The following is a 27,369-nucleotide window of genomic DNA, read 5'->3' as shown; positions in this document are numbered from 1 at the left end:
CACCTATGAAGTTGCATGTTTGTTATCCACAATTGCAAGTTAATGCTCTTGTTTTTTTACACATGTAATGCAGTTTCCAGAACCCGAAATTAACTTGTGAGTCCATTTTTGCATCAATTTATCCCTTCCCTTGTCAATCTTGTTTGCACGCATGATCTATCAAATCAACAAATTAAGGCATGGGTATTGTTTTATAACAATATCATCTTAGTTAAGGTGTTATGGGTTTTTGTCAGTGAACAAAAGAAGAAGAGATACAACAGCAATTCATTGATGCAAATTATAGAATGCTTTCGAGACAGAGATGGTCATAACATGAAAAGAGGAAGGCAACCCTTTCCCTCTTGAAGAAATGGTACTACGCCAAGCATGTGAAAGGTTGAAGTTCGCTAGTTAAAGACACAAAGACTATCAAGGGTGCAAGTTCTTGTTCCAGTTCAAGATGTCATTTACCTCGATCACAAAGTGTCTTATAGCAGCATGAAGATTTTCAAAACAGAGGATGATGTAGTTGGATTTGTGTCTTCGGACACAAAGAATACTTTCAATTGTGTATTTGTAATTTTGTTTTGACAAGTTACATGTAAAAACAAGTTTTGTAATTGCAAGTGTCACTTTCACTTGCACTTTTGTAAAATGTAATTACATGTAAAGCAACTACAAGTTGAGTTAGATTAGGATTGTAGTTGGAATAAGTCATGGTGGTTGAGAGAATTTCTCAAGTTAGTTGGGATCCTTCCCACTTTTTTCTCAAGGCTCCTCTCCTATAAATACTTGAGGGGGTCTATTTGTAATTGATAGCTTTTGGCAATGCAACAAGACTCTGTCAGTTTGTATGTACACTCTAAGACTTTGAACTTAGTTGTAAATCAGATTGCAATCAATTAAAAGAGGCAAATTGTTTTCAAACTTTGTGTTGATTCAAGGTGTTATGCGACAACATTTTCTGGAGATTGATTGTGAGTTTTGAGGTGTTATACAAGAGGAATTCAAGCTCAATCTTGCAGATTTTGAGCTGCTTATTGCATTTGGAGTTTTAGATTGGTTTTAAGATTTGATACTGTAGACTTTGAGCTGCTTGTCACATTTGAAACTATTGTAGGACACACAAGCTAAAGGGGGTAACTTGCAGACTTTGTGTTGCTTTTATTTTCTATGTTTGTGCATAAGAGGTGCATCATGTAGTTAGACTTTGAGCTGCTACATACTATGCTTGGCTACCAGAAAATCATCTAAAAGGTTGATAGGATAGTAGATAGTTGAAGACTTTGAGCTTTCTTTTTGTTTTCCCGTCACGGAGAAGCAAAGGAGAAATTTGTGTCTTTATGGAAACTTTGCTTCTTTATTTAGTTCACTTCATTAATCATTTGTGCTTCCAACTATAATTGTTTTCTAAAAGAAGAGAAAAGAATAAGTGCCTTTTCTAAAAAAAGAGAACAAGACAGAGTTTCACCCAGATTTAGGATAGATTTAGAGTTAGAGTTTATTTCTGAATTGATAAAGTAGAAAGAAAAAGGGGGAGCCTTCCCTTTTAAAATAGGAGACTTTATCTCACACACTGTGGCTGAAACCATAATTTTGCACATCCCCTAGGTGTACAAAATTTTCAACCAACAAGAAGAAGGGTGATTTGCTATATAAAATTCACAACTCCAAATTAACCTCTGAAAACTGGCATAAAGGATCGCCTAGGCCTTAGGAAAATAAAGAGAGAATACTCAGAAGCCACAAAATTTCCCCCTTAGACTTATGATGAAAAAAACACTTTAGCTCTACTATCCACCTGCAACCAAAAAACTCACAAACACCCCAAAACACATCAGAAAACATAAAATGTTACTACAACAATGAACTCCATCTATTCTTCAATGTAAAGAATAGTCTCATAATCTCAACTAGTTGCTATCTTTCAAGCAAGATGCCAAGAACCAGCTAGGAGATATGCATTCCTCAAAGCAATCAATCGGAATTTCGGTAGCACTTTGTTGCAAATAATCATGGATGTCCAAATGAGGAGTAGAGCCCTGTATTTATAGAGAAATCTCTTCAAATTCAAATTCAACTCCCTCCAAATTGACATGAAATGAAATGAAGTCAAATGCCAACTTGGACGCCCAAAGCAATATAATATTTGCCCTATTTTAAATCATATATTCCTCCAAAAGGGACACCAAAATCAACTATTGCTTGACACTTTAAAGGTTATAATCTTTAAATGAAAAATCTCCAAAATTGACGCCCACCTTATGTCTTGAAAATGATACTTTAATAAAAAAATATCAATAAAGTGTGTTAAGGCATCCAAAGTAATAAAGTGAATTATATCATAAAATTAACTCATTTCCTCCTAAGGTGGCCATCTAGCCCTATCAATAATTCACTTATAAAATATTTTCCTCAAGCATGAATCGCCCAAAATAAGTTCAAACTTGCCAAAATAGCTCCAAAAATGTTGAAGACAAACTGCTCAAACTGACTTGCCAGAAATAGCCATCTGAATCGACCATTTGAAGCCCTACTAAAAATAGCACTTACTAAAAATAGTAAGTGTTTCCAAAGTGATTTTAACCACATTTTGAGCAGTCGTTGCAACTTACTAAAAATAGTCAGTACGGAAAAGTCCTCCAATTCATTTACATGTCATACCATCATGAAGCTCTTTGAAAACCCAAAAAAACCCAGAGAAATGAGCTATCCTCGCCCCCATTTACTAAAAATAGTAAGTTTACCAAACTTCGCTGCTTGCTATGCATGTACCATCATTGCGAAGCTTTCTGAAAACCCAGAAGGAATCTAGAATCAAAACTGTAAAACTCCAACATGCAAGCCACCAAAAACACCGAAACATCCTCCTAGAAGTAGGAAACCCTAATTTCTACTCCCGACTAGCCTATGGGTCTCCGGAATAGGCTAACGGCCAACGGAATTGATTACTGCTGAGAAGGGGACATTACATTGAAGCTAACAGGAATTTAGCAACCTCAAGTATGATCTCATCACAGGGTGTGGAGAGCAGCAAGGAGTTTGAGTGACACCTATTGAAGAATTAAATGAACTTAAGAAGGTTAGTGAAGCCTTGAGTGATGAGATTAATGTGCAGATGAACATCTTAATAAATAAAGAAAATAATGATTAGTTAAGTCAAAACATCTCACAGACAAGATTGGAAGCTGACTTTTCCAAGGAGAGAAGTAATAAGGATTAAATAATAGCGGAACTCATATAGGGGTTTCAATTGAGGACAGAGTTCCTTTAACTTAAATGGAAAACCCAGAGTCTGGTAATAAACCCACAGAATTAGAAGCAGTCTGCAACTTTTTAAGTTTATCCCCTTCAACTAATTGCAATTCGGAGGCTTATAGAGAAGACAATAAAAGTAGCAAGAGCTTCCATAAGATTATTAATCTAATGACCCTCATAGATAGAGAAGAAAAAAGAACCCTCACCAGTACTATCACTACCAACACCTTCAACTCCAACATGCCCAAGATTTCCCCTAGCGTATCCATCTATATTAATCTTAAGAATGCTTATACGAAACGGATACCATCTACCCTCTCTCCAAGTTTTTCTATTGGGAAGACGTCGTCATCTAAATGAGGAAAACCTCAAACGATTCCCAAATAAACCTAACCCCTACATCACCTCCACCTAACTTGACTCCAAGGGGGTATCCATCTCACACTTTGCATGGATAGTCTCTTGAATCATACCAATAACCCTTTGCCAAATCTATTGAACCACGAACTTCCTATCCTGAAAGATCTTGTGATTCCTTTCCAAACAAATCTGCCAAAGGATGCATGAGGGCCCAATATTCAAGACCATATTGAGAAAGAATGCCTTTGTAGGAGGCCTTCCCAAACTCCTCCAAAAATCAATTAGACAAGAAGCATGAACACAAGCTTCCTTCCAAACACCCCACCATATATGCCAAATGAATCTAGAAAAGGAGCACTAAAGAACTTTCCTCACTAGTACCACAAAGAACACAAATAGACAGCCCCTGAAAGCCCCTCTTTTGTAGATTATCCTAGGTGAGACACCTAACACAGGTAGCAAGCCAAAGGAAGAAGATGCATTTTGGCAAGGCAAATTTATTCCACACATTCTTCCACCAAGGGACTTCACTCCCCCCATAATCCTATGAAATCAAAACTTGATACCCAAAAGCCACTAAATAAGCCCCCCTAGGATCAGGGTTCCAAGCCAAGATATCACTCCTCTAAGAACTGTGAACTCTTCTAGCTAAAATCCAAGAAAACTCTTCTCAATCCTCAATAGAGCCACCTAGCAGCCAATCTCGAGAATTCTTCCACCGGCCCCAAGCTTTGTGCTACATTCAAATCTTCAACCCTAGCCCAACCAACCTCCAAGAAACTATGACAAAGAGACTGTTAGTGCATATACATGGACATGATAGGACGAAAACCATCCAAAGAGTCATACCAAAAGAGCACCTTTGAACCCCCATTACAAATCCAAAACAATCCTTGCTTGATTAAATTAGCATCCCTTGCCTGACAAGCTCTTGGCACATCTTCACTTGCATTCCCCTTAAATAATTAGAGGAAAGGATCTTGGCCCAAGCTTGATCTAGATTAGTGTACCCCCTCTAGCAAAGCTTAGCAGCAAAGGCCTAACCAAAAAAGCTAGCATGTTGCAACCCTAGGCCACCCTCCTACTCCTGTCTACAAATAGTCTCCCACTTAGCCAAGCTTCACTTCCACGAATCTAAATCATCAGCCCATAAAAAATGCCTAGAAAGAGCATCTAGTTCCATAGTGAAACTTAAGAGAGCAACTTGCACCAAACACCTATAAATGTTTAGAGCCTAAACCACTAATTTTAGTAACAATATTCTGCCTGCAAAAGAAAGCCATATGAAAGCCCAATGGCTTACTTTCTCCTCAAATTTATCTCGTACCTTTTGCCATGTACCTCTAGGCAAAGGGCCTATAAAGAAGGGAACACCCAAACACACAAAAGGAATTGAACCAATCTATAATCTGAGAATTTGAGCTATCCTATTCTAGATAAGAGGAGGGGTGTTGAAGAAGATGGAAGACTTTCTTTCGGTAACCCTCTAAACCAAAGCTGCAAGATAGATATCCAAAGTTCGCTTAAAATTAGTCACTTCTCTAATTCTAGCCACTCCCAACAAACAATATCATCTTCAAACTATAAGTTAGAATGAGAAGGAAAACCATTACCCCATCTCCACCCTTGAATCAGCTCTTGACTCACATGGCATTTTGAAGTTCTCCCCAAGCCCTCAGCCATTACGATAAATAAATAGGAAAAAGGAGGTTCCCCCTACTGAAGGCCCTGCAAAGGAGAAAACAAATCAAAGGGTACACTATTAATAAACACTAAGTATGAAGTAGAAGTAATGCAACTCATCACCCAATAAACCCAATTATACCCAAACCCAAAAGCAAGAAGCACTTTTTGAAGATATGACCATTTTACCCAGTCATAAGCTTTGGCCATGTCAAACGTGACAAGCATAGCCTTCTCCTTGGAATTTTCAATGGAGTAAATGGCCTCAGTTGCAATGATCACTCCATCCAAAATGTGTTTGCCTACTATAAATCCACCCTGCTCTTAAAAAATCACTCTGTTAAGCCATGGCTTAAGTCTCCTAGCGATTAACTTAGATATGATCTTATAAACCACATTGCATAGGGCAATTGACCTAAACAACTAAAAAGAATTAGCCCCTTCTCTGTCGGGGATAAGCACAAGGAACATAGAATTCATTGCTCTCAACATTTGTTTGCTTCTTTGCGAATCTTGCACCACCTCAAGCAAGTCAAATTTGATAATCTCCCAAAATTATTAAAGGAATTATATCGAGAATCCATTTGGTCCCAGAGCTTTCCCTTTCTTCATTCGGAACACAATCCCCTCTAATTCATCCAAAGAGATAGGGGTGAAAAGTATCTCATTCATCTCATAAGGAACTACTATAGGAATACAATCTAAAATGAGATTCTCCTTCTCCATCACAAGGGGAGAGTCCTTGAACAAGGAATAATACTAAATAGCTTCTTTCAATATATCTTGAAAAGAAGATTGTTGCACTCCCTAAGAAGATACGATTGAGGAGATCGAATTCCCATGTCTTCTAACCTTGACAGAGTTAAAGAAGAAAAGCAATATTTATGTGTCCCTCTTGAAGCCAATCAATCCAAGACTTATATTTCCAGTATATCTCTTATTGTGATTACCATCCTACTAGCTCCTTGATTGATTCAACTTCTTCTCTAAGTGATCCCTCTAAAAACCCATGCTCTCTATTTTGCATGGTGATGGTATCCAACCGGTTTGAGCAATCGAGTTAGCCATAAGAAAATTCCCAAAGTACTACATATTCTACCTCTTAGGTTGATACTTCACAAATTTTAATCTCTAACCAAGAAAATACTATCGTGCCATGAGTTGACATACCTCTACTCCACCAATCAGCCATAAGATCATGCAAATATGGCTCACATAACCACATAAGCTGAAACTTAAATGATCAAAACCTAACCATTCTAAAATCTTAGAGCTAGTAATCCATTTGTTGCCAAGCCAAAAGTTGGAAACTAAAACCCTATCCAATCTCTAAGAGATGAAAAACTTACCCCATCTCTTGTTGCTCCAAGTATACAACACACTACCTAGTTTTATGTCAACTAAGTTCACGAAAAGGATATTTCCATTAAAGAGTCATGAAAAGGGCTCGTGCCTATTCACTCCCCCTCTCTTCTCCTCCAACCTAGTAATGGTATTAAAATCTACAGCCAAGATCTATGATAATAAAGGGGCTAGAGACCTCACACGCCGAATGTGAGCCCAAAGACGTGATTTGCCAACCAAATCAGTCAGAGCATAAACATTGGTGAACAAGAGAATTTGCCAAATTTGAAACTAAAAGCAACCAAAGAAATAGAATACCTACCAGTAATCCATCGAAGTGGAGAAAACTTATGTGGATCCCATAAGTAGACTATCCTACCGACACTACCCTATGCACCTATGCACTAACATTGACCCCTCCCCCATAGCCTAATGGCAATGTTGAACATGGCCTCCACTGACAACTCTGACTCCTAAATAAACAAAATATCTAGAGAATGCATGCTAATCAGTTCACGAACAACTTTTTGTCTATGGATGTAGTTGAAATCCCTTGCATTCCAAGAGAGTACAATCATCTCTATGAGTTGGAGAAATGGGAGCAATGGTCTTGACTGTCCCTGACCCCTCTACCAACACATTTCTTCCAAATTGTTCCAAGTCACGAAGAGCCCCAAGACCCTAATTAATATCCACCTGGGATGTAGCAATCTCAACTGGCAACCTATCCTAACTAACATCCACCATAGAGACCAATTGTTTCACCTCCAACTTATCAAAATTTGAGGGCATCTCAACTAGATTCTCTACTTGCTGATCTAAAACCTCCAAGGCATCAAATCAATTATAAATCCCATCCACCTGTCTATCCTTGAGAGTTCTATCTACCCTCTTCCCTTATTTTGGGGCTTTACTGGAACAAAACTCTGCATCCCCCTCCATCAAAGGGACTTTCCCTTAGTCTTTTATCGGCGATGGACAAGATGTCATATTGGTTGAGGCCCATTAACTAGAGCCCCTACAAGGTTAAACCTGGGACATTTCCTTAGCAAATGCTCATACTCATGGAAAATTCGGCAATGAAATGGGATAGCTTCATAATCCTATTGTTGAATCCAAGATGTGAAATCAAAATGAATTTCTAAAGTATCTAGCAAAGAATTATTTGAATCAATTTCAACATAGATACAGGCATAAAAAATTACCTTCTTAGCCTACACTTGTTGTGAAAGATTAACAACTTGCCCAATAGAAAGGAAATCATATACAAAATATGATTCCTACAAAATTCAAGAGGGAGCCTCACCCAGATAGGATTTCTTGATGGAAGATCCACTTAAAGGTTAAAGCCCACATGTCAAAGCTTGACGAACAGACCCACCTGATTGTAAAAATTAGGACCTACTTCAAAGGCCTTATTTCAATCCGCCAAGCAAGATTAAAACACCATTAGCAACTTGCATTACTTTCATATCACCCTCAAGATTCCAAGTCCAACAAGCCCAAGAATCCAGGAAGAGGAAAGAGACTTGAATCGCCATCAACTTGCAAATTAAAGCATGGTTACTCAAATAGCTTACATCCTCTACTACCAAGTCCAGCTGAATCATTAAAACTAGACAAGCTTAACTCCACTCGAAGCATCCATTTATTTTATGAAAACAGGAATCACCATTCTATGATGAGCTCTCCCCATTCAAGGCCTTGTTCGAAAAGCTAGCAGCAATAGCATGCACGAAGTAGGATGGAACAAACCTTATCAAAGCCTATTGACAAGAAAATTTGGATAGCATTCGCCCCCCCAACCAAATTCATAGCTCAGCAAGCAAAAATCCAAGAAAACACCACATAGACAAAAAACCATGCCAAGCCTCACCCAAACCCCAAAATGCCACACACTAGCACAAACACGGCCTCACCAACAAAATAATTGGCCTCTAGCACCCACAACTCACTCTCACAGACCCCACAAACCCCACGCCTAGAAAAAAAATGGCCAGGAAACAAGGAAAAAAGGTGTAGCTAGGGCTTGCAAGCCCTACCCTATGCCACAATTTGACTATCTTGCCAATAATAAAATTTAGATATATGTATCGCCAACAAGGGTATGGTAAGCCCCAGCAAGGAATAAGGGCTAAGAAAATACAAGGTCTACCAATGAGTTATAACGGGCCAAATAAGCTTTAGCATGACTCGATGGAGAGGAAGAGCTAACATAAGGCTTTTTTAAATTAAATCATAGGGATGAGGTGGCCTCACACCTAGGCCACATAGACCTCAATGATGACCCCAACTTAGACATAAGAGAAGGTAATGTAGGCCACACGAAATCTTCAACTTTAACCACTAAAGGCAAGGTAGGCACTAGAAGAAGTGGGTACCAGAAAACATTTAACAACGCCTAGCATGATGACAGAACAAAAGCCCAAAAAAATTTAAACATTCTCTTAGGTGGCACTCAGAAATGTGGGACCTATTGTGACCTATTTCACACATCGCCCCATCGTAGATGGGGACCCCCTGTTTTTGCTTTTCAGGGTTTTGTCCTAGCTCTACAGTTTCATAAATCTATTTTCTTTGAGAGTTTTGAGTTAGAGTTTTGAAGTCATCCCGAGCCAAGTAGTGAAATCTTGCTCAAAAATGCATTTGAACGTTGTCAAAGTGCTTAGAAGGTTTGAAGGACAAGGATTGCAATTGCTTTGGGTCATTTCTGACAACCTTTTTCTAAAAATAGAAAGTTTTGTTTTTGGCACTTTGGGCACAATCCGAGAAGCAGCTTTTTTGGCTTGTTTTTTGCTTTTTTCGCTTTTTGCTTTTTTCTGCTTTTTTGAAAGTAGAACCTGGGTTTTGTTCCTCAAGCCATTTGGTCAGTACCCATGTCTTCATATTCGAAAAATTTTGCCTCTAAGAACAAAAAGCAGGGTTATGTTTTTTTGCTTTTTTGTGGGATTAGGGTTTTGATCCTCAGGCCATATCATTACTGCCCATATTCTCAGAATCGAAAAAATTTGGTCTCTAAGTGTAAAAGCAAGGTGAAACCCTAATTAGGGTTTTGTTCCAGATAATCCAACATTGATATGGCAGATCCAAATTTGACATAGCAGGTTATAACAGTACCATGGAAGATCAAGATAGATGGCAATCAAGTAATGGTTGGAAGATGGTTGATCTATGTCCAAGCTCTTCAAAGTCCGCCATGTCTAAAGAGGAAAGATGGTTGGCATACTTCAAAGTGCGCCCAAGCATGAAAGATGAGACATGGCCAATGAAGTATCAAGTCCATGAAGGCACAAGTTTAACATGGCAAATAGAAGGTGAACCCCACCCAAGAGATAGAAGGTCATAAGACCTTCCAACTCCGCCTGAGCACAAACAAAGTTGGCGAAGAAGCTTCCAAGTCCGCCTTGGCAAAGCATACTCCAAGTCCACCAAGGTAGAAAAGCAAAAGATTTTTGGCAAGACAAAGTTCAAGTAAGACTTGGCATCAAACACTCAAACTCCGATCCGCAATTGAAAAGGATCAGGTTAAGTCAACAGCATGGTAAGGAAGACATAGCAGCAGCAAACATGTCCAAGAACATGTGATGTCCGCCTAGCAAAGAAAAGCATAAGGACATGGCATGAGGTTAGGATGACAAGGAAAGCACTTGTAAGGAAAGAGCACAAGACAAACATGTCCAAACACATGTAAAGTCCGCCCCCCACAAACAAAGTTGGCAAACAAGATAAGAAGTCTGCCCAAGGCATAGAAACATGGCAAGACAAGTAAGAAGTCCGCCTACCACATGGGATGGACGACACAACTCTCTCCAAGTCCGCCCTTTTGATGGATGTCCAAACTTCTCCAAAGTCTGCTAGGCATGTATAAGGCATAAGCAAAGAATGTCCAAGGCATGAGAGAGTCCACCCAAACACAAGGAAGATCCAATGAAGCATGAAGTCCGCTAGGCACAAGAGGTAGATGGAAAAGAGGTCACAAAGTCTGCCTTGGACAAATGGCTAATGAATATCAAAGTCCGCCTAGCTTGGAAAAACATGGATAAAAGCAAGGAATTGTGACATACAAAGAATCAAGTTGGCTAAGGCATGAAAGTTAATATGGCAAACAAACCTTAAAGTCCGTCCATGTCCTAACAAGATTAAAGAAGCAAGATGGTGAGGTGTACTTGAAGTCCGCCTAAGGGGTATGGAAGTATAAACATGGCACGAACTTCATGAAATTCACCTAGGCTAAGGAGAAGATAAGAAAGGTTTGCCAAGGCATGGCAAAGACCAAGAAGAAAATTGTCCAAGTAATTTGAAAGTCCACTTCGAAGAAGAAATTACAAATTTTCGAAAACAGAATTTGATCAAACACAAGAAAGATAAGACATCAAACATTCCAAGTTTGCCCATTAAATGGAATATGTGAAGATACTTAAGCCAAACATAAAAATTCGCCCAAGATTTGAAGATAAAACATGAAGATCAACTTGCCATGGTGAAAGACGAAAAAATGGCTAAAGGAAATGCAAAATTGAGAAAAATTGCACATGAAATCAAGGGGTCAATCAATGAACTGGTTGGAAAATAAAACTTAACACATGAATATTTTTAATTATTGTCCAACACTTAGAATTATTTTCAAAAGGAAAATAATTTCAAATTTTGAACACAGAAATATTTTCAAAAATTCAAGAATTTTGGAAATTAAAGGAAAGTTCTAGAAGATTCCTTAGCTAAGAATGAAATTTTGAGAGAGAAATAAAACTTTCCATTTTGGAAAGAATTAATACATTAAAACACAACAAAATAATAAAAAATTAGAAAAAACAAAACAACACAAAGATGAAGCTTCTAAGTTTAAAATCCCTAGACTCTATATATTTTCAACCAGTCACTTTCAAATTCATTATTCAGGTTGAGAATTTGGAGAGCAATTGAGAAGAAGTTTTCTCTCAAATTTTGTGAAAATTGATTTCTTGAAGAGAAATTTTGAAGAAGTAAAAGTCTTCTAAGAGTTGGAAGTCAAGAAATTAAGTGTTTTTTTCTGATTTGAAGACAGATTTTCAGAATTGAAGGTGAATTTCAGTAACAAAGATCAATTTCTAAGACACAAAATCTGAAATTGACTGAATTTTTCTATTATCCTGTCTTATTTCTCTCAAATTTTATCAATTTCTTGACTAAATTCTTCACTTTCAGTCTGCTTTTTCGCAGAAATTTAACCTTTTAACAGGCTGAAAGTGAAAATTCCAAACAAAAGGATAAAAAATCAGAATTAAAACCTTAGAAATAATATTGAATTTTCATGTGTTTTGCAGGTTAATGACAACCAAAGGAGCACCTTCCAGAAAAGAACCAATGATGTTTGCCAATAAAGGAGTACAGTCGGAATCCAAGATCAAATCAAAATGGAAGAATGTCACAAACACTAACCTTGGACACGTGGACTTAGAAGAATTCAAAAAGAGAATGTACGGGCATGATGGACAGCTGCCAACCCATTGCTTGCCGGATGATGAGAAATGGCATCGTCCAAGTAGCTAGATTTCCTCCGACTAAGCAATGTGTTGAGCTGATAGTTGAGTGTGCTATACACTACAATGCACAATCAAGAGAGATCATTGCACCTGATGGAAGAGTTTTAGCTAATCTTTCAGAGTTAGCTATTCAAGAGACATTTGGAATTCCAAACTACAATAAAACCTCCTACAAGACCAAAGAAGATACCAAGAGGATCTATGATAACCAGTCTGAACTCTATGCGGCAAATATTAACAAGTCATGGTTGGAAAAGGAAAGACCCCAAGGGAAAGTGCCAAAGAATCTATTGCGCGCATACTTCAAAGAAGAATATGGTGATATCATCCTGTTTTTGAATAGAGTAATGGGTAGCCCTCAGGGAGAGCACCATTCGAGTCATGGATGTACTATTTCATTGATGAAATTACCTCGGGAGTCAAGATCTTCAATTGGTCCCGCATAATCAGCAACAATCTTCATGAACAGTTGATAAATTTGGAGAAGACAAAGTCATTCTACATGGGCTCCTACATTATCTACTCATTGGCCAGAAATTTTAGATATTACGCACTGATCTGTAGAGGCGTAGTTGGCAATGGAGAAAATGAATTCAAGTCTTACGACTGTTATCCTCGGCTACAACTTAAGGAGAAGAGCCATTCCAAGCAAGTGAATGATGCATTCCTTATGTACATCACAAGGACATTACAAGGAGGAACTCACCAAAGGCTGTCTCCTGAAGCAAAAAGTTTAAACAGCAAGTATGGATCCTGGTTTATCTAGTTTCCGAAATTTACATACATAAGAGTTCAAGGTTTTGACGGTCATCCTTACCGACTTTTGATCTATCCAACCAACAGGATGGTCCTACTTGAAGTTCTCAGACAATTGGAAACATATCAGGGCTTCAAAAGAAAAAGACAGAAGGCAGCAATTACCTTTCCATTCTTTATTGGAAATATGGAGGAATCTTGTCCGACAGCACAAGCAGCTGAAAGTGTTAGGCTAGAGATGCAATGGCATCCTTTCACATTCTACCGGTCCAAAGCTAACTATGATCCTTACAATAATATTGGATCAGTGAATGGAGAAAGATTCAGACATAGAGTGGACATAGAGGATTATTGGGCAAATGTTGTAGATGAATTTGAAATCAGGAAAAGACTGTGGTCCAAACTACCAATAAGCTTGATCAAAAAGACTGAACCATTCCTTGTGCCGGAACAGCTGGAAGATAATACAGAATATACTCAGCCTAACTTTGATGAACATGCACCTCTTTCTCCTATCAAATGGTCAGAACCAAAGCATGCAGACTTGACCACCTTGATGCGGCCAGTTGTGAAATATTCCAGGTGGTGGGTTGATCAGCAAAGTCATAGATTAAGATAGAGAAATATATAACCTTCACTTATGACCTAATGGGTGAAGCAAAAGAATGTTCTTCAAATGCAGAGGTATCTCAAAGTGCCAGACCAATTGAAATTGCTAAAAAGAAAGGGAAGGAAATTGTGAATGAAGGACCTACTCAGAAGAAACAAAGGCTGGAACCATCTCTAACTGCTGCATCAACAAACATAAATGACATATTGGTCATTGATAAGTCATTGGCAGAAATGGAAGTTCTTTCCCCAGTTCATGAAGAAAAAGTAGGGTCAATCCATCAAGAAGATGAGCAACCTTTGTTTCCTACCGGCATAAAAGTATTAGAGTCGGACAATGAAATGGATGTTGAGGAAGGTGAATTCCAAGAAGGAATGATTTCCGCCCTTCGAGAAATTGCATGTGAAGAAGGCAATCAGGAAGTGGAAGGCATTGAGCAGCCCACTATTCCAGATTGGTTGAAAGAAAGATTGAAAGTAAAAACACAAAAAATAGAAGTTCAAGAAGAGGATGATATGACAAATTTCTTGACCAGATTAGAACAGGTTGCCACAAAGAAGCCAACTAGAAGGTTTTCCACCATCCAAAGAAATGAAGTCGGCTGCAGGACAGTGAAAATGGTAGTGCCAAAAGTGGACAAGGCAAAGGGAGATATTGGTCCCCATGAATATGAAGTCACTGCAATCAGTTTAGGACCAACTACTAAGAAGCATTAAGCTGAAGACTTGGATAATTCAGTTGCTTCCATGAAGGCAAGAGTGGACATGGAAGTAGAAAAAAAGAAGGAATATAAGAAAGAAGTTGAGCACCTAAGGGAATACATTCAGCACTTGACTAAGCCACTTAACCAAGCCAATCCAAAAGCTCCTCCAATCTTGAATCCACAAGAAACAGTCAAAAGTCATGAGGAAGAAGCAGTAACAACCAGAGAGACCAATGCATGGATGGAAAGCACAAGTAAAGAGGCAGCCACATTTGTGAAAAGGTTAGCACTAACATATGGACAAACCTCCTCTTTACTCTCCAGGATTGCAAATATGGTAGAAGCATGGGCCAACCTTTAGGACATCTAAGAAAGAACTATTCCATGCCTTAGAGAATCGAAAGGAGTTTCAAAGCAAGAACTAATTGGTGCAAATGTAATAGAAGCAGGAGCTGTATATGACTTCAACAGTTGGCACTGGACATTGGTTGCACACAATGAAGTCTTGGAAAAAGAAAAGGCAAATGCTGATGGAGCTGAGGAGCAGATAAAAGAAATTCAAGACAAGGTTTACCTTGTAGCTGCAGAGGTACTTGAAAAAGAAACCATCCAAGAAAAGGGTATGCAGTTGGAAAACCTGAAGGACAAGACACGGGAAATCTTCTCTACTGGACCAATCCTGAAGCAGAATCTGGCTAAGGCATCAAACCTTCTATCCATTAGAGATGCTTTCCAAAAACAAGAATTAGATTGGGAAATCACTTTTGCTGTATGTGCAGATGATTTGGAAGGATTAGAATTTAGAGTAAGCGTGCTACCACATGTCACGATGGAAGAGATCAATCGAATTGTGACCAAGTTCATTGAATTTTTTGCTTCTCAACAAGAGAAGGGGGTGCAATCCTAAAAAATAGCACCTTGTGCCATTTGTCTTGCATGCATTGGATATTAATTTTATTTTGGGAAACTCTAATTAGGGCTAGGTTGTCTTAATCTCAACAGTTGATCTTAGATTGTTCTCGACCTTTCATTTGTTTTCTGAAACTCTATATAAACTCATTCTCTCATATCATTTTAGTGTGGAGAGATTTATGAAATTGTTGTGTAGAGCTACTAGGATAATAAAAAGTTCATTATCAGTATTGTTTTGAAGTCTTATTGTTATCAAGTGGTTGCATGGTTGCATATTTTCTTCAACACTTAGAATAGATTTGCTTAAAGTAATTTGCTTTGAAGTTGTTAAATGAATGAAGGATTGATAGTTTAGATTGGTGAAATTTTGCTCATACTTTTTTTGGATGGATGATTTTCATTCAATGTGTAAAGTCAGCCTAAGCTTTTGATGTGGATACTTAACTTCTACTTTGAGTAATATTGTTCAATTGTTGGTATTATTCACAAGTATGAAAATCTTAAGCACAACCCTAGAAGATTGCATCCGCTTTGCGTAGTTGTGCAAGTGTGGCGAAACAAAGTGTCGTTACCGGTTTCACCCAGTCTTTACCGTCTCTTGAGTTCATAGGAATAGCTTAGAAATAGTTAGAATTCCTAAACCCTTATCCTTTTTAATCATTTTTTTTTTAAATCCCAAATCAAAAAATCAAAAAACAAAGAGCATTTATAGATAAATTCGCCTAAATCCAGCTTGTGAATGATACTAGTTGTCAAGCGTAAGTCCCCCTTGTATTTCAGCACACACTACCCAAGAAGCTATCCAAATAAAGTCGCTCGTTCGCACATATAGACCTTGAAGTCGCCTTGTGGTCTTTCTCGCAATCTTGGCACAAGTAGTGATTTTGTTCAGGAGAGGATAGAGTATCCTTGGATATTTTATTCTAATGTTCGGTATATGATAAAACGTACACCAACAGGACCCAAGCAATCCTCAACAGACAAAATTTAAACGAAATTTTTGTAAGAAAATTAACTTCTGTCTAACAGTCTAAGAATATAAAAGATCCCAATCATGATACTACACACACTCGCATAGACAGGAACATGACCTATAAGACACAATGTTAGAAAAAGAAAACAAACTCAACAAAATTATATTTTTAAAAGTGCAATTGTCAAAGCCCCAAATGCTATGGCATCAGACACACCAAGTAAGCAATTTGTGTGCACAGATCATAAATAGAGCTGAGTGATAAAACCACTCTTGAAAAAAGTGTACAACCCATAGTATGCTCCATTACCAAATCAAACACCTTCAATGTTTTCTTCCTTCACTTATTCCAACACTTAGCTCGAACAAATCCCACTTCCTTCTGCCAAATTCTTTCATCTTTTATGCCTCTTGTGGACTTTGGTACACCATAAACCAACCTCCTCCTCTTAATGCTTCTCTTCACCTGCACTCAAATCTCCTTTCATCAAATTCAACCCCCCACTGTTTGTCCACCTCCACCCAGAATAAACAATATCATGGAAGTCAAAATTTCTCATCACTGTCATCTCATACTTTTCTTCTTCTTCTGCATTCACCACTTTATCAGCATTAAAACATTCTTATGATGGTAAATAGTGATACATGTCATCATTCTTCTTACTTTCAACCATGTGCTCAAATTAACTTTCAAAGGTGAACTTTAATAAACAATGTCAGCAATCAAAACAGTATGATTCTATGAACACATATGATGGAAACAAGTGTTGATATCCTGTGCTTCTCTTAAAATTCATAGACTTAAGTGCTTCATTAAATTTTAAAACATCATTTTAAAGGGTCACACAGATCATGACACTTATCAGTTATCATAATCCTACACGCATGCATCACAGATGAGTTCTTCTGGCATACTCAATGTACTTTCACAAGCTTTGCAGTAGAATGAGATGGAAAAATATTTCTCCATCACATAGCCTCTCACTCACTATGTTTCTTTTGAAAGGCTTATTATAGACTTCGCCGCTTCATTATACTTTAGAACATTGTTTAAACAGTCAAATGGATCATGAAACTTACCATAATTCTACATGCACGCATCACAAATGAGTTTTAAAAAAGATTGCAAACATAATGTACTTTCATGAGCATTACGGTGGAATGAGATAGAAAATATTCATCCCATAGCCTTTCACTTACCGTGTTTCTTTTGAAAGCTATGGTTTCACTGAGAACTTGAATATTAACAAAAATTGCTAATCTAGATCTCATGGACCAACATTAAAGTTTGACTTGCTAAAACCACCTTTAACTACTCGAACATTTTTTTCATATTGAAATATTTAATATCACAATCTGAGATCACACTAATTGACAAGATAAGACAAGATTACTCTGTGGATTGATAATTTGAAGATCTCCAAGGATTTCTACACATTTCACTATTACATGTTGAATGATAAGTTGCTGCGGGAAAGCTTATGGGCATTATTTCATCAAGTAACCTCACTGAGTTTGTAAAACACCTCTTCTTCACACCTGGAGACCAAAACTACTAACATAGCTCTCTAATTAAGCAGAATTTTTTCAACCTCTACATATTAGCAGTGTTGTTGACTATGTTTTCTTTGCTTTCATATTGTGCAAGCTGCAGAGAAGGAAATCATGGACAAAAGAACAGAACAGAAAAGCAGGGAAAGCATCTATTAAACAACAAAATCTAGACATAAATACTTTGCATATAGAAGGCACTATGCTAATCCTGCCAAATCATAATTATTCTCATTCGTATTTCCACTTCAAAAATGCCCAACAAATAGATAATGACCCCCAAGATGCTAGCCAATCAAACATAACAAATTCTCTGATTAGAAAATTCTTCTTCACCAGAGTGTCTGCCAGGTGTGAAGTGTTTCTATGTTAAAAGATGCCCAGTATATCTTGGAAGAAGCTTAGATCCAAGATAGAAGTCTCTCAGCGGCAGATTGTACAATATGGACTACTAAGATAACATTTTTTATTTTTCATTTACCTAGTAAAGCTTCTGCTGAATTATTCTTAATATCACCCTAGTAATTCTCGTTTGTCCTGCTTAACAAGGCATATAGTATCACATTCTACAGCATTAAACAGCAAATTGTCAGAACATTACTCCTTGATGGCATGCGAACCCTAGAGTTCATCATACCTATCCACAAATTCTTGTAGCACACTGAAAAGACATTTGGAAGATACAATCACAGAATAATTTTACCAAATACAATATTAATGCCTCTAGAGAAATCTGACAACTCCTATATCCTATTCCATTTATAACCATAATGAGAAAAAGAAACTATCGTTATTCAGTAGAAAATATTGCTCAATATACAGCAGAAACGCCATCCCCCTCTCTCTCTGTTCATGCTTCCAGTGTACTCCACTAAACCATTAAGTCCTTGAATATATATATATATATATAGAGAGAGAGAGAGAGAGAGAAACAGACAGACAAACTCACTTGGAATGAATGGAACCATTCTCTCCAATATCTTTCTTCTTTCCAACAGCAGTTGATAACAGTGCACCTGCAACCAGTGATGTCAAATGAAATTTAGCATCCATCACAATGCAAAAGCTCTTAAATTGTAATAAACTGCATTGACTAGTGCCAGGCTTCATGAATTTTCAGGGGACAAAGAATCTATCCATTACTTAGATAATACAAAATTGAATGACCTGTTAAAAAAATTATCCTCAGTAAAGCCATATTGTTACTATTTTGCCATTCAGCTTCTCTAATGCTAGGTTCACCCATCCCTGCCCCCATACCTCACTTGGACCAGTTCAAGGCCTAAACAACCTGGAGGGGCACCCAGGTTGTCTTGGCTGGCCCCTGGGCATACACAGGTATTCACCAAAAAAAGCATGATTTAAAAAGAAAAGAAAAACAGAAAACAAAAAAAAAATCCCCAAAGAGGCTCAAATAAATGCTGTACAGGATGGTATACACACACTTCAAAGCTAACTGGAATGAATCTGCACCTTACATTCTCTTGTTATTGTCTAGAAATGATGCCAATGATTTCCTCATCATACCAATATACTCTGCTGATTGTTTTCTAGAATTAATCTGCACCGTATAGCAGCACCATTCATGCATACCATGAATGATATGCCAGTTTAGTATAACAAGATGGTTATTGCCCACTAATTAGTTTATATTATTATCTTAATATAATTAAATATATATAATATAATATTAGGTATAGTTAATATTAATAATTAGCCTGTAATATTCCCTGTTGATGGGGTAATGGAAAAGAAAAATATGTAAAAAGAAAAGTAAATGGAAAAGATCAATGCCTGGATTCTTAAAACTGAACTTTAATGGAGCAGCTCAAGTGTTAAAATCAGATTCAGGAAGTTTGTAAAAGGCTGTGTTGCCAGTTCGTGAGGCATTCACCCGGATCCAGGTCTAGTTCGAACTAGATTCATGATTCTATTCAGTGAAGGATCAGAATCATCTACAAAGCATGCAGAATACTGTGGGTTCATCCCAGACAAACCAAACAGGCCTGCAATGAACCCATCTGTTTTTTTAAACATTTTTAAACAAAAATTCACTTTTCTTTTTAATTTCTCACAATTGATTTTGCCCGAGTCACAAAAATGAATCCCTAACACTAAAAGTATCATCTAAAGTTTAAACCATTTGAAACACTAAAAAAAGCTTATTTTACCTCATTTTGATTGCAAAAAAAACATATACCATTCCTTTTCACTTAACTTTCATTCTTGCAAAACACAAATACCATTACTATGCACGAGCAAAAGTCCGTCAGCTGCCAAGAAGATCATAGAAAAATATTTTTGGAAAAGAGGAAAGCCTTTTTTGTTCTTCTGCAATGAGCTCTCTTGTTTTCCTTTCATTTTTCTACGAATGTATCACTATGCTCAAAATATTAAAAGATATATATATATATATATATATAGTTTTCATTTTGTTTTGAATACGTTGTTTATTAAAGTTGTTGCCATAGGAATTAGTATTACAATGGCAGGTAGTTCTTGTTCCATAGGCCAATCCCACTTCAAAACATAACCAAGTTCCCAAATTCTCCTCTTGGGAAATATGTTGATATGACACAACTAATTCCACATATTGTGGAGATTTTACACACACGTATTGTTTTCATTTGTTTTGAATGTGTTGTTTATAAAACTTGATGCCCTAGGAATTACAACTGCAACTAGCTCTAGCTCCATGGGCCGATCCCACTTCCAAACAGATCCAAATTCTCCTCATTGGAAAAATGTTGATATGATACAACATTTCAAGTAGTGGGAGACATATTTCAATTTTGCATGGGATGCATTGTAAGGTATTCCAAGATCTTATAGTTGGGTGAAAGTCCACTGGTGAGGCATTTTGACAAGGCATCAAAGCTTGCCCTCAAAAGAATGGTGTGTTTATATGCCTTGGGGCAAGAGATAGTGTACAGTAATGAGCAGAAGCAAGATGCCGAAGAAATAGATCGTAGAGCCAATTATCCTAGCGAAAAGAGGCTCTTAAAAAAAGAAGCCCCTTATATCCTTATCGATTTATAATATTGTGGTATAGAGCCACCCATTTTTCCCATCCCTCAAGAACAAACCATTACAAATAAGAGACCAAAGGGACCTTTGGAAATAGCATTTCGAAATGAGTCCAGAAACATTATCAATTAATACATAGCAAGATGTATCTATGCAAATGCATTGGCTTTCAATATTGTCCACTCATCATATTGATGCAGGAACGTCCAAGGCTCATACAATCTTGTACAGCCCGAGAAAATCTAACAGCTTTGATTTTTCTACCTGATCTTATATATTGGTTGCAAGCTCTGTTGTTGGTTTTTAGCTCTTAAATCTTTGTTTAAATATGTGTAAAGTCAGCTACTTCTTGCTTTGATCATTTTCATCAACTATGCCTTAAAGTACTGTACTTAAACTCCTATTCCTTGTAGGTGTTTGACTTTTGTGGAGGTGTGGAGTAATAAGACTTTTCAAATATTCCTTTAAATATTCACCAGGTTGGGTGCTGATCACCCTGCTTGGTGGGATCAGTTCTCGAATTCCTGACAACAAACACTCCAATTTAAAAATAGTCAATTGCAACAAGCTTGAGGTTGAAGGTGGCTCTCAAGTTATCATTAATGGTTGCAAAAGGTAGTCAATGAGATACTAAAACCAAAAAATATCGTAGATGAAGCCAAAATAATAGCAAGAAGGTTTTATAATTGAGAATTGATCAAGGTCCCTTTATCACCAAGATTAGCAGTGATACTAAAGAATGGCCAATTGAGGATTTAGTTTCTTTAAATTCCAATCTTGCCAAACCCCCATTGCCACCTAACTTTAGATTCCCTTCTGATAATCATATGCTTTCATGATATTGTTGTTATTTAACTTTCTTTCCAATATTTAGTGTGGGGGAAAAGGTGTAGACTGTCCTATTCAAGCAATTGTGCTAGATGAATGATCTAGCAATGACTATCTGGCTTTAAAAGAGCTGGTGCCTAGAACAAAAGCACATTATTTTGGAATGCCTATGGGATGTATTCAAAATGATGTGAATGTGCCAATAGTTTAGTGTCAGGGAAAAGACAGACTATCCTATTCAAGCAATGGTGCTAGAAGAATGATCTTGCAATGACTATCTAGCTTAAAAAGAGTTGATGTGCAGACCAAAAGCACATTATCTTAGAATGCCTAGGGGATGTATTCAAGCAATGAAGTTTCAAACAAAGAATTAAGATGCTTCTTCAACATGGCTGAAGACGCGACTTCTCATTTTATAAAAGCCACTCTCAGTCATTAAGGTCTTCTATCTGAAGTGAGTAAAAGGCATTGTCACCTCAAAGTTTACCAATAATCTCAATTTGTGGGTAGGTGATGGCAAAGCTTTTAGGTGGATAACGCATGCTCTAACATCACAGAGGATTGAAGCTTTGCAAGATGATGTGAGCAATATGGGTAATCGTGTAGCTTTGATTGAAGAAGATTGTAAGCATTTGGCTTTAGTCATTGACAATTTGAGGGTAAGTCTACGCAATAATAATCTTCACATAGCCAATGATTCTACTACGACAAATTGGTGCAAGAGCACCTAATAGGTCTTTATGCCTTAATAAAGCATGATGCAATATTTTAAGGTTTTTGAGTTCATGTGATGTAATAAGATCAATCATTACCATTCTTGATGTAATAAGTGTCTTTGAAGTCATTAGAAGGTGTTTTGAGTCATGTTGACGTCATATAGTCAATATTGTCAAAAATTGTCAAAAGTTGTCATTATGTTGAAAATGAGTGTCAATGGGTCAAATATATTGTTTTATGATATGTAAGGGTCTTTGTAGCCTATTTGGACCTATTTGAGTCATTATTGGGGCATGGGAGTCAGATTAATGAGTTGTAGAGGGTTATAACTGTGTGGAGGCTTGGAAGGCATTATTAAATCCTTGAACACGTTTGGGTATGGCTGTTGGTGGATGTAATAAGAAAAATCAATAAAATATTTTGATGTTCCCTGCATTTTCTGGTTTTTTTTTTCAGAAAAAACAGTCTGCTATTTCATGTTTTTCATTGCTTTAACCTATTCTTTTGAAGATCAAATCAATTGGACATGGTAGAGAGGTGAATCCCCTGCATTTTCCCTTTTGTCTCACTGAATTTCATTTTGATTTGATAAAGTTATAGTAATTTTACTAAAAACAGTCAAAACCCTGCCCTAGGGTTTGCTGAGGCATTATAAAATATAAATAGCCTCCATTCCACATGATCAAGGGCCAAAACTTTGTGGAATGGAAAGGAAAATATATGTATTTTAGTTTCCTTTTTGTTGCAGGGACATGCAAACAAAGAGAAAGTTAACTGAAATTGTGTCTCAGTCTGGGACAGCAGTGTAAAAGAGGAAGTTTTGGTTGGTTTGAATGTCTTGGAGGACCTTGAGGGGTCAAGTGAGGGTTGTGGAGAGTGTGTGAGGGTTCCATAGACAAGGAACAAGGGTTTTCAAGTTGGGAAAACAATCCAAATGCACAAACTATTGACTGTCCTAAAATGGCTAGTTGCTGTCCTAGTTTGACAATTTAACAAGAACTTGCGTTTATGAGTTTGAATGCTGGTTGGTTTTGCAATTGGAGTTCGTGAGTGATTGGGCAGACCCTAGAGAGTCTCTACAAGCCTTTGGAGGCATTGAGAAGTGGAAAAGAAGCCTTAATATATGACTGTCCTAAGCATGTTGTTGGCTGTCCTAAAAACAGTGAGTCCTCAATGAATGTTGTTTTGTCATTTTGGGAGGTTGGGTGGGTAGAGAGAGTCAAGTTTGAACATGTTTGGAAGCCCTTCAAGATTGACAAGGGAGTTTGAGTGTTTGTGAGGAACCTTACGGCAAGATATGGGTTGGATACTAATGGAAGGTGGAAATCCTATTTGGGGCAGCCTTGGTTGTGTGAGTACAAAGGAGACTAATGTTGTTTAAATGCTATGGAGCATGGATATGGGTTCAAGAGGGTTGAGTATGCATGGAGGAATATGTGTGGGAGGTTGGTTAAGGGTTTGAGAAGCTTGGGTGATTTTTGGTGTATTGTAGCCTTGTGAGTAGGTTAGAAGTCTGGTAAGGGACTTGTGAAGACTTGGAAGAGTTAGCACCTATTGAATAGGCAAATTGGGAGAAAGAAATCTCCCTAATGTGGTTTTGGTGTGGATGCTCTGCATCACAAATCTTTCTCATGAAGGTCTTCTACAAACATAGCTAAAAGATACTTTGGAACCTCAAGTTCAAATCACTGATAGTGATAATGGTGCTTCTATTGCATGTAATGCCCCCCTTTGGGATTTACCAAATTTAGTCCTCAGACAACAATTCCAACTTAAGGTGAGGATTGCAATACATTTATGAGTATAATGTTATCAAACCTGAGGACATTTCATTATAATATTTAACTTTAAAAATTCCAAGAATAGTTTGGAAGGTAGAACTTATCTTGATAGTTTTCTCTGATTTGACAATGGGAGATATGCTATGATCTTGTCTTATAATTGCTCCTAGTGATTGAGTTGCTGGTCTGATGTAATCCTTTAAACTTAAGTTCACAGTGCCCAATTTGTTCTTACTATACCATACGATGATTGAAGAGGAGGCTATGCCTCAATATGTTGCTGTGTCTGATCTTGACCATTGTGCTCCTGTGATATGGATGGATGTTGTTCCTGCTTTTCTACTTATATGCTTGCAACAACCAGTCATTCATACAAAGTTCTATTAAAGTATACAATTGGACATGTATATGTCTATATTTATTATATCAATGGCTTAGAATGTGGGGTTCAATCAACATCACTGCCGAATGTTCTTATAATGGCAAGAACCGAATTGATTATAGACTCTTTAATTCTGCTCCAGGTAAGAAATCTGTTATGTACATTGATATAACTAAGAGTCAATCTTTCTTCAATGCAAATACTATGGAGTGGCTATGAATATGTATTTGTGTATGAACAGACGTAAGTGTTACATATGTATACAGACGCTGTTTCAGATCAATATCCTTATAATCATGCGAGTATTCATATATAAGAGACAATGGTCTTAGTCTGGTTGATCTTTAATGACTGCCGTGTCTGGTATTGCTTTATAAATATGCAAGTAACTCTGCTGTTTGGTCCGATGAGACCTCCCAGTTTAATATGATCACATGTCTGATGTAGATGTTTGAACTGGCAATTCCCTTGGGGTTGCTCCTGATCAATATTGCTGAACGTATGCGTCCTAACCTTGTATGGCTGCTGCTCAAACTTGGCCAATCTCACATTGGATAAGAGGGAAAATAAAAAATAAAACTTTCTTTCTTTTTCCTTAGAGAATGGCTTTGATATTCATTTATATCTTCAATCGGTAACATCTTTGGAGATATGACCAAAAGCATGCAACCAATAACAAAGAATTAAATTAGTGTAAAAAATTATTGATGGTTGAGAATGGCGCTATGGGCCTTTGGGAGTAGGGTTTTCCCGACTGCGGCTGCCGGGCATGGTAGGTGTTATCTACATGCCCAAAGCTGGGCGAACGTGGTAAGAAGGGGTGGATTTGGCGGTGGTGCCCATAACAAATCGGTGGGTGCTGGCGCAGGCAGGGGTTTCGGGTTTGGCAAAAAGCAGGGTGAACTATGGCAGGAACAGAGACCACGCAATGTTGCAAGTAACTAGCACTTTGTTGACCAGGGAAATGGCACGGTGGTAAAGTATGAGTGCGGTGGAACTAATCTGCAGCGAGGGCATAGAATGGATGATGTTTCTAGGGCATCGACTAGGGATGGTGATAGCCTGGCCTACAAGAAGTGTGAGGCAATGGATCGTGGGGGTTTTCAATCTTTGCCTTGTAATGCTCCGTCGTCTAGTGGTTTGGCTTTTCTGGTTTCTTCCTCTTTGGCTCCTGTTCAGTCATCTAAACCAGTAAATATTTGTCTATCAAAAACAGTGGAAAAGGAGGTTGAGCATAATGAAAAGGTTTTCTCAGATTTGGGGCTGATTGGACGGTTCAGAGGTCTTTGGCCAAGTCTTGGAGATTTACATAAGTGGATTTCAATGCATTGGGAACCCTTGGTGGATGAGTTTATGCAGATTTACCCTCACACGAAGGGTTTTTTTTGTTGTGGTTTTTCAAACTGAGGCTAATAGGAATAAGGTCCTGAGTGGAGGTCAATGATGTTGGGAGGAAAGCCGACTGTTGATGTTGAAACCATGGCATCCAACTTTCAACCCCCTTTCTGAATCTTTTGATCGCACCCCTCTTTGGATCAAACTGCCTAACCTTCCAATGCAATTTTGGTTTGATTCTTGCTTTGAGGCGGTGGGTAACTCTTTGGGTAAGTTTATTATGACTAATGAAGGTTCTTTAAATCTTTTGCGCATTACCTTTGCTCGTCTTTTAGTTGAGATGGATGTATCTCAAGATCTCCCTGCTGAGATTTCAATTACTACCTCGAAAGGGAGCTAGAAGCAACTTGTGGACTATGAAGGGGTTCCATTTAGGTGTCGGAGATGTTTTAGTGTTGGGCATAATGCATCATCGTGTGAAAGGGCCAAGGTGGATCGACCGGCTTCTTGGTGGAAGGATGTTTCTCCTATATTATACACGGAGGATAAAGTGGTAGAGATTCAGGATGCCAAGCAGGGTATGGAGGGCATTGTTAAGAGTGCTTTGGGCAACATGGAGAGCGAAACTGCTCCTAAACAGGGTATGACTGAAGTTGTTGATGGCTTGGTACGTAGGCAATCTCACTCTGGGGGATTTTCTATTCAGACAGATAGGGTGATTGGGCATGCCTCGGTGGTTAACTCTTTGGTTGAAGGTGGCTCAGGGCAAGTTGGTGGACAACTGTGGGAGCAGTCACATCCAGTTACCAGGGGAACAGATTTACTGGTAACTTCCAAGGGAACAGATTTACTGGAAAATATAAATCTGAAGTTACTGAAGTAGGCGAAGGAGGAGGGGTGGATTGAACTTAAACGAAAAAAGGATAAAAAGGGAAATGGGGGTAGTACTAGCTTTGTATCTTCATCTCATGAAGGAGATGATTTTTCTGGGGAGGGGGGCCCCTAATTGTAGCCCCTACTGGTTCGAGCCAAGACAATACCCGAGTCACTTAATAAAATAATCTTATTACCAACCAAAAAACATCTTTGGAGATATGTCCTTTCATAATAGACCGGTTCATTTAATCCATTGTATCTCTTCATAACAATCAGTTCCTTCTATACTTAATGGTTATTGGTTGTGCCTTGACAAATCGCATATGTTTATCATGATTTTATCAATTGTTGTCTACCGATCATTCAATTAGTGAACTGTCTATTGTAATCAACTCCTCCTTTGATGGTTGACCTTTTGTGTCTTCCTTGTCGGATCTTCATGTATGATCGTTCTTCCCTTTAAAATTGGTGAGTAATTGGTTTGCTAGCTGCAGGTATATTGATCCCAAGTCGCTTACCTTTTTAACACTTCTATAATACAGTTTTAGTCACCAGATAGCCTCAGTAAGCTCATTCCTTAGCAGCATTGATCATCTCATGGCAATTAGTTACTAACTGTTAATATAATAACCGCTCCATTATGGCCACTGATTGTCGATTCACACTGTCTAGGATCTGTATTGGTTGTTAACAACCAATCACAATTTTGTGGCCGGGTATTATCGTGTTCCCTTATAACAAGTATCGTCTATTATTCTTGCCTTGGTCG

At 37.8% G+C, this 27,369-nt stretch overlaps 1 protein-coding gene across 2 annotated transcripts in view; it reads right to left on the bottom strand.

The window, feature by feature from the left end:
* LOC131029887 (uncharacterized) overlaps positions 1-27,369 on the bottom strand; it is a 111,756-nt gene that overhangs the window by 24,998 nt on the left and 59,389 nt on the right. For both annotated transcript variants that reach the window (XM_057960543.2, XM_057960544.1), the window contains one exon: positions 18,604-18,670. In XM_057960543.2, coding sequence (XP_057816526.1) covers positions 18,604-18,670 — 67 coding nt within the window. The remainder of the gene's footprint in view (positions 1-18,603; positions 18,671-27,369) is intronic.

This window comes from Cryptomeria japonica, chromosome 3, assembly GCF_030272615.1.
Source record: "Cryptomeria japonica chromosome 3, Sugi_1.0, whole genome shotgun sequence".
Lineage (NCBI taxonomy): Eukaryota > Viridiplantae > Streptophyta > Pinopsida > Cupressales > Cupressaceae > Cryptomeria > Cryptomeria japonica.
Note: the sequence above shows the minus strand (reverse complement) of the source record. Positions and strands in the feature narration are given on the sequence as shown.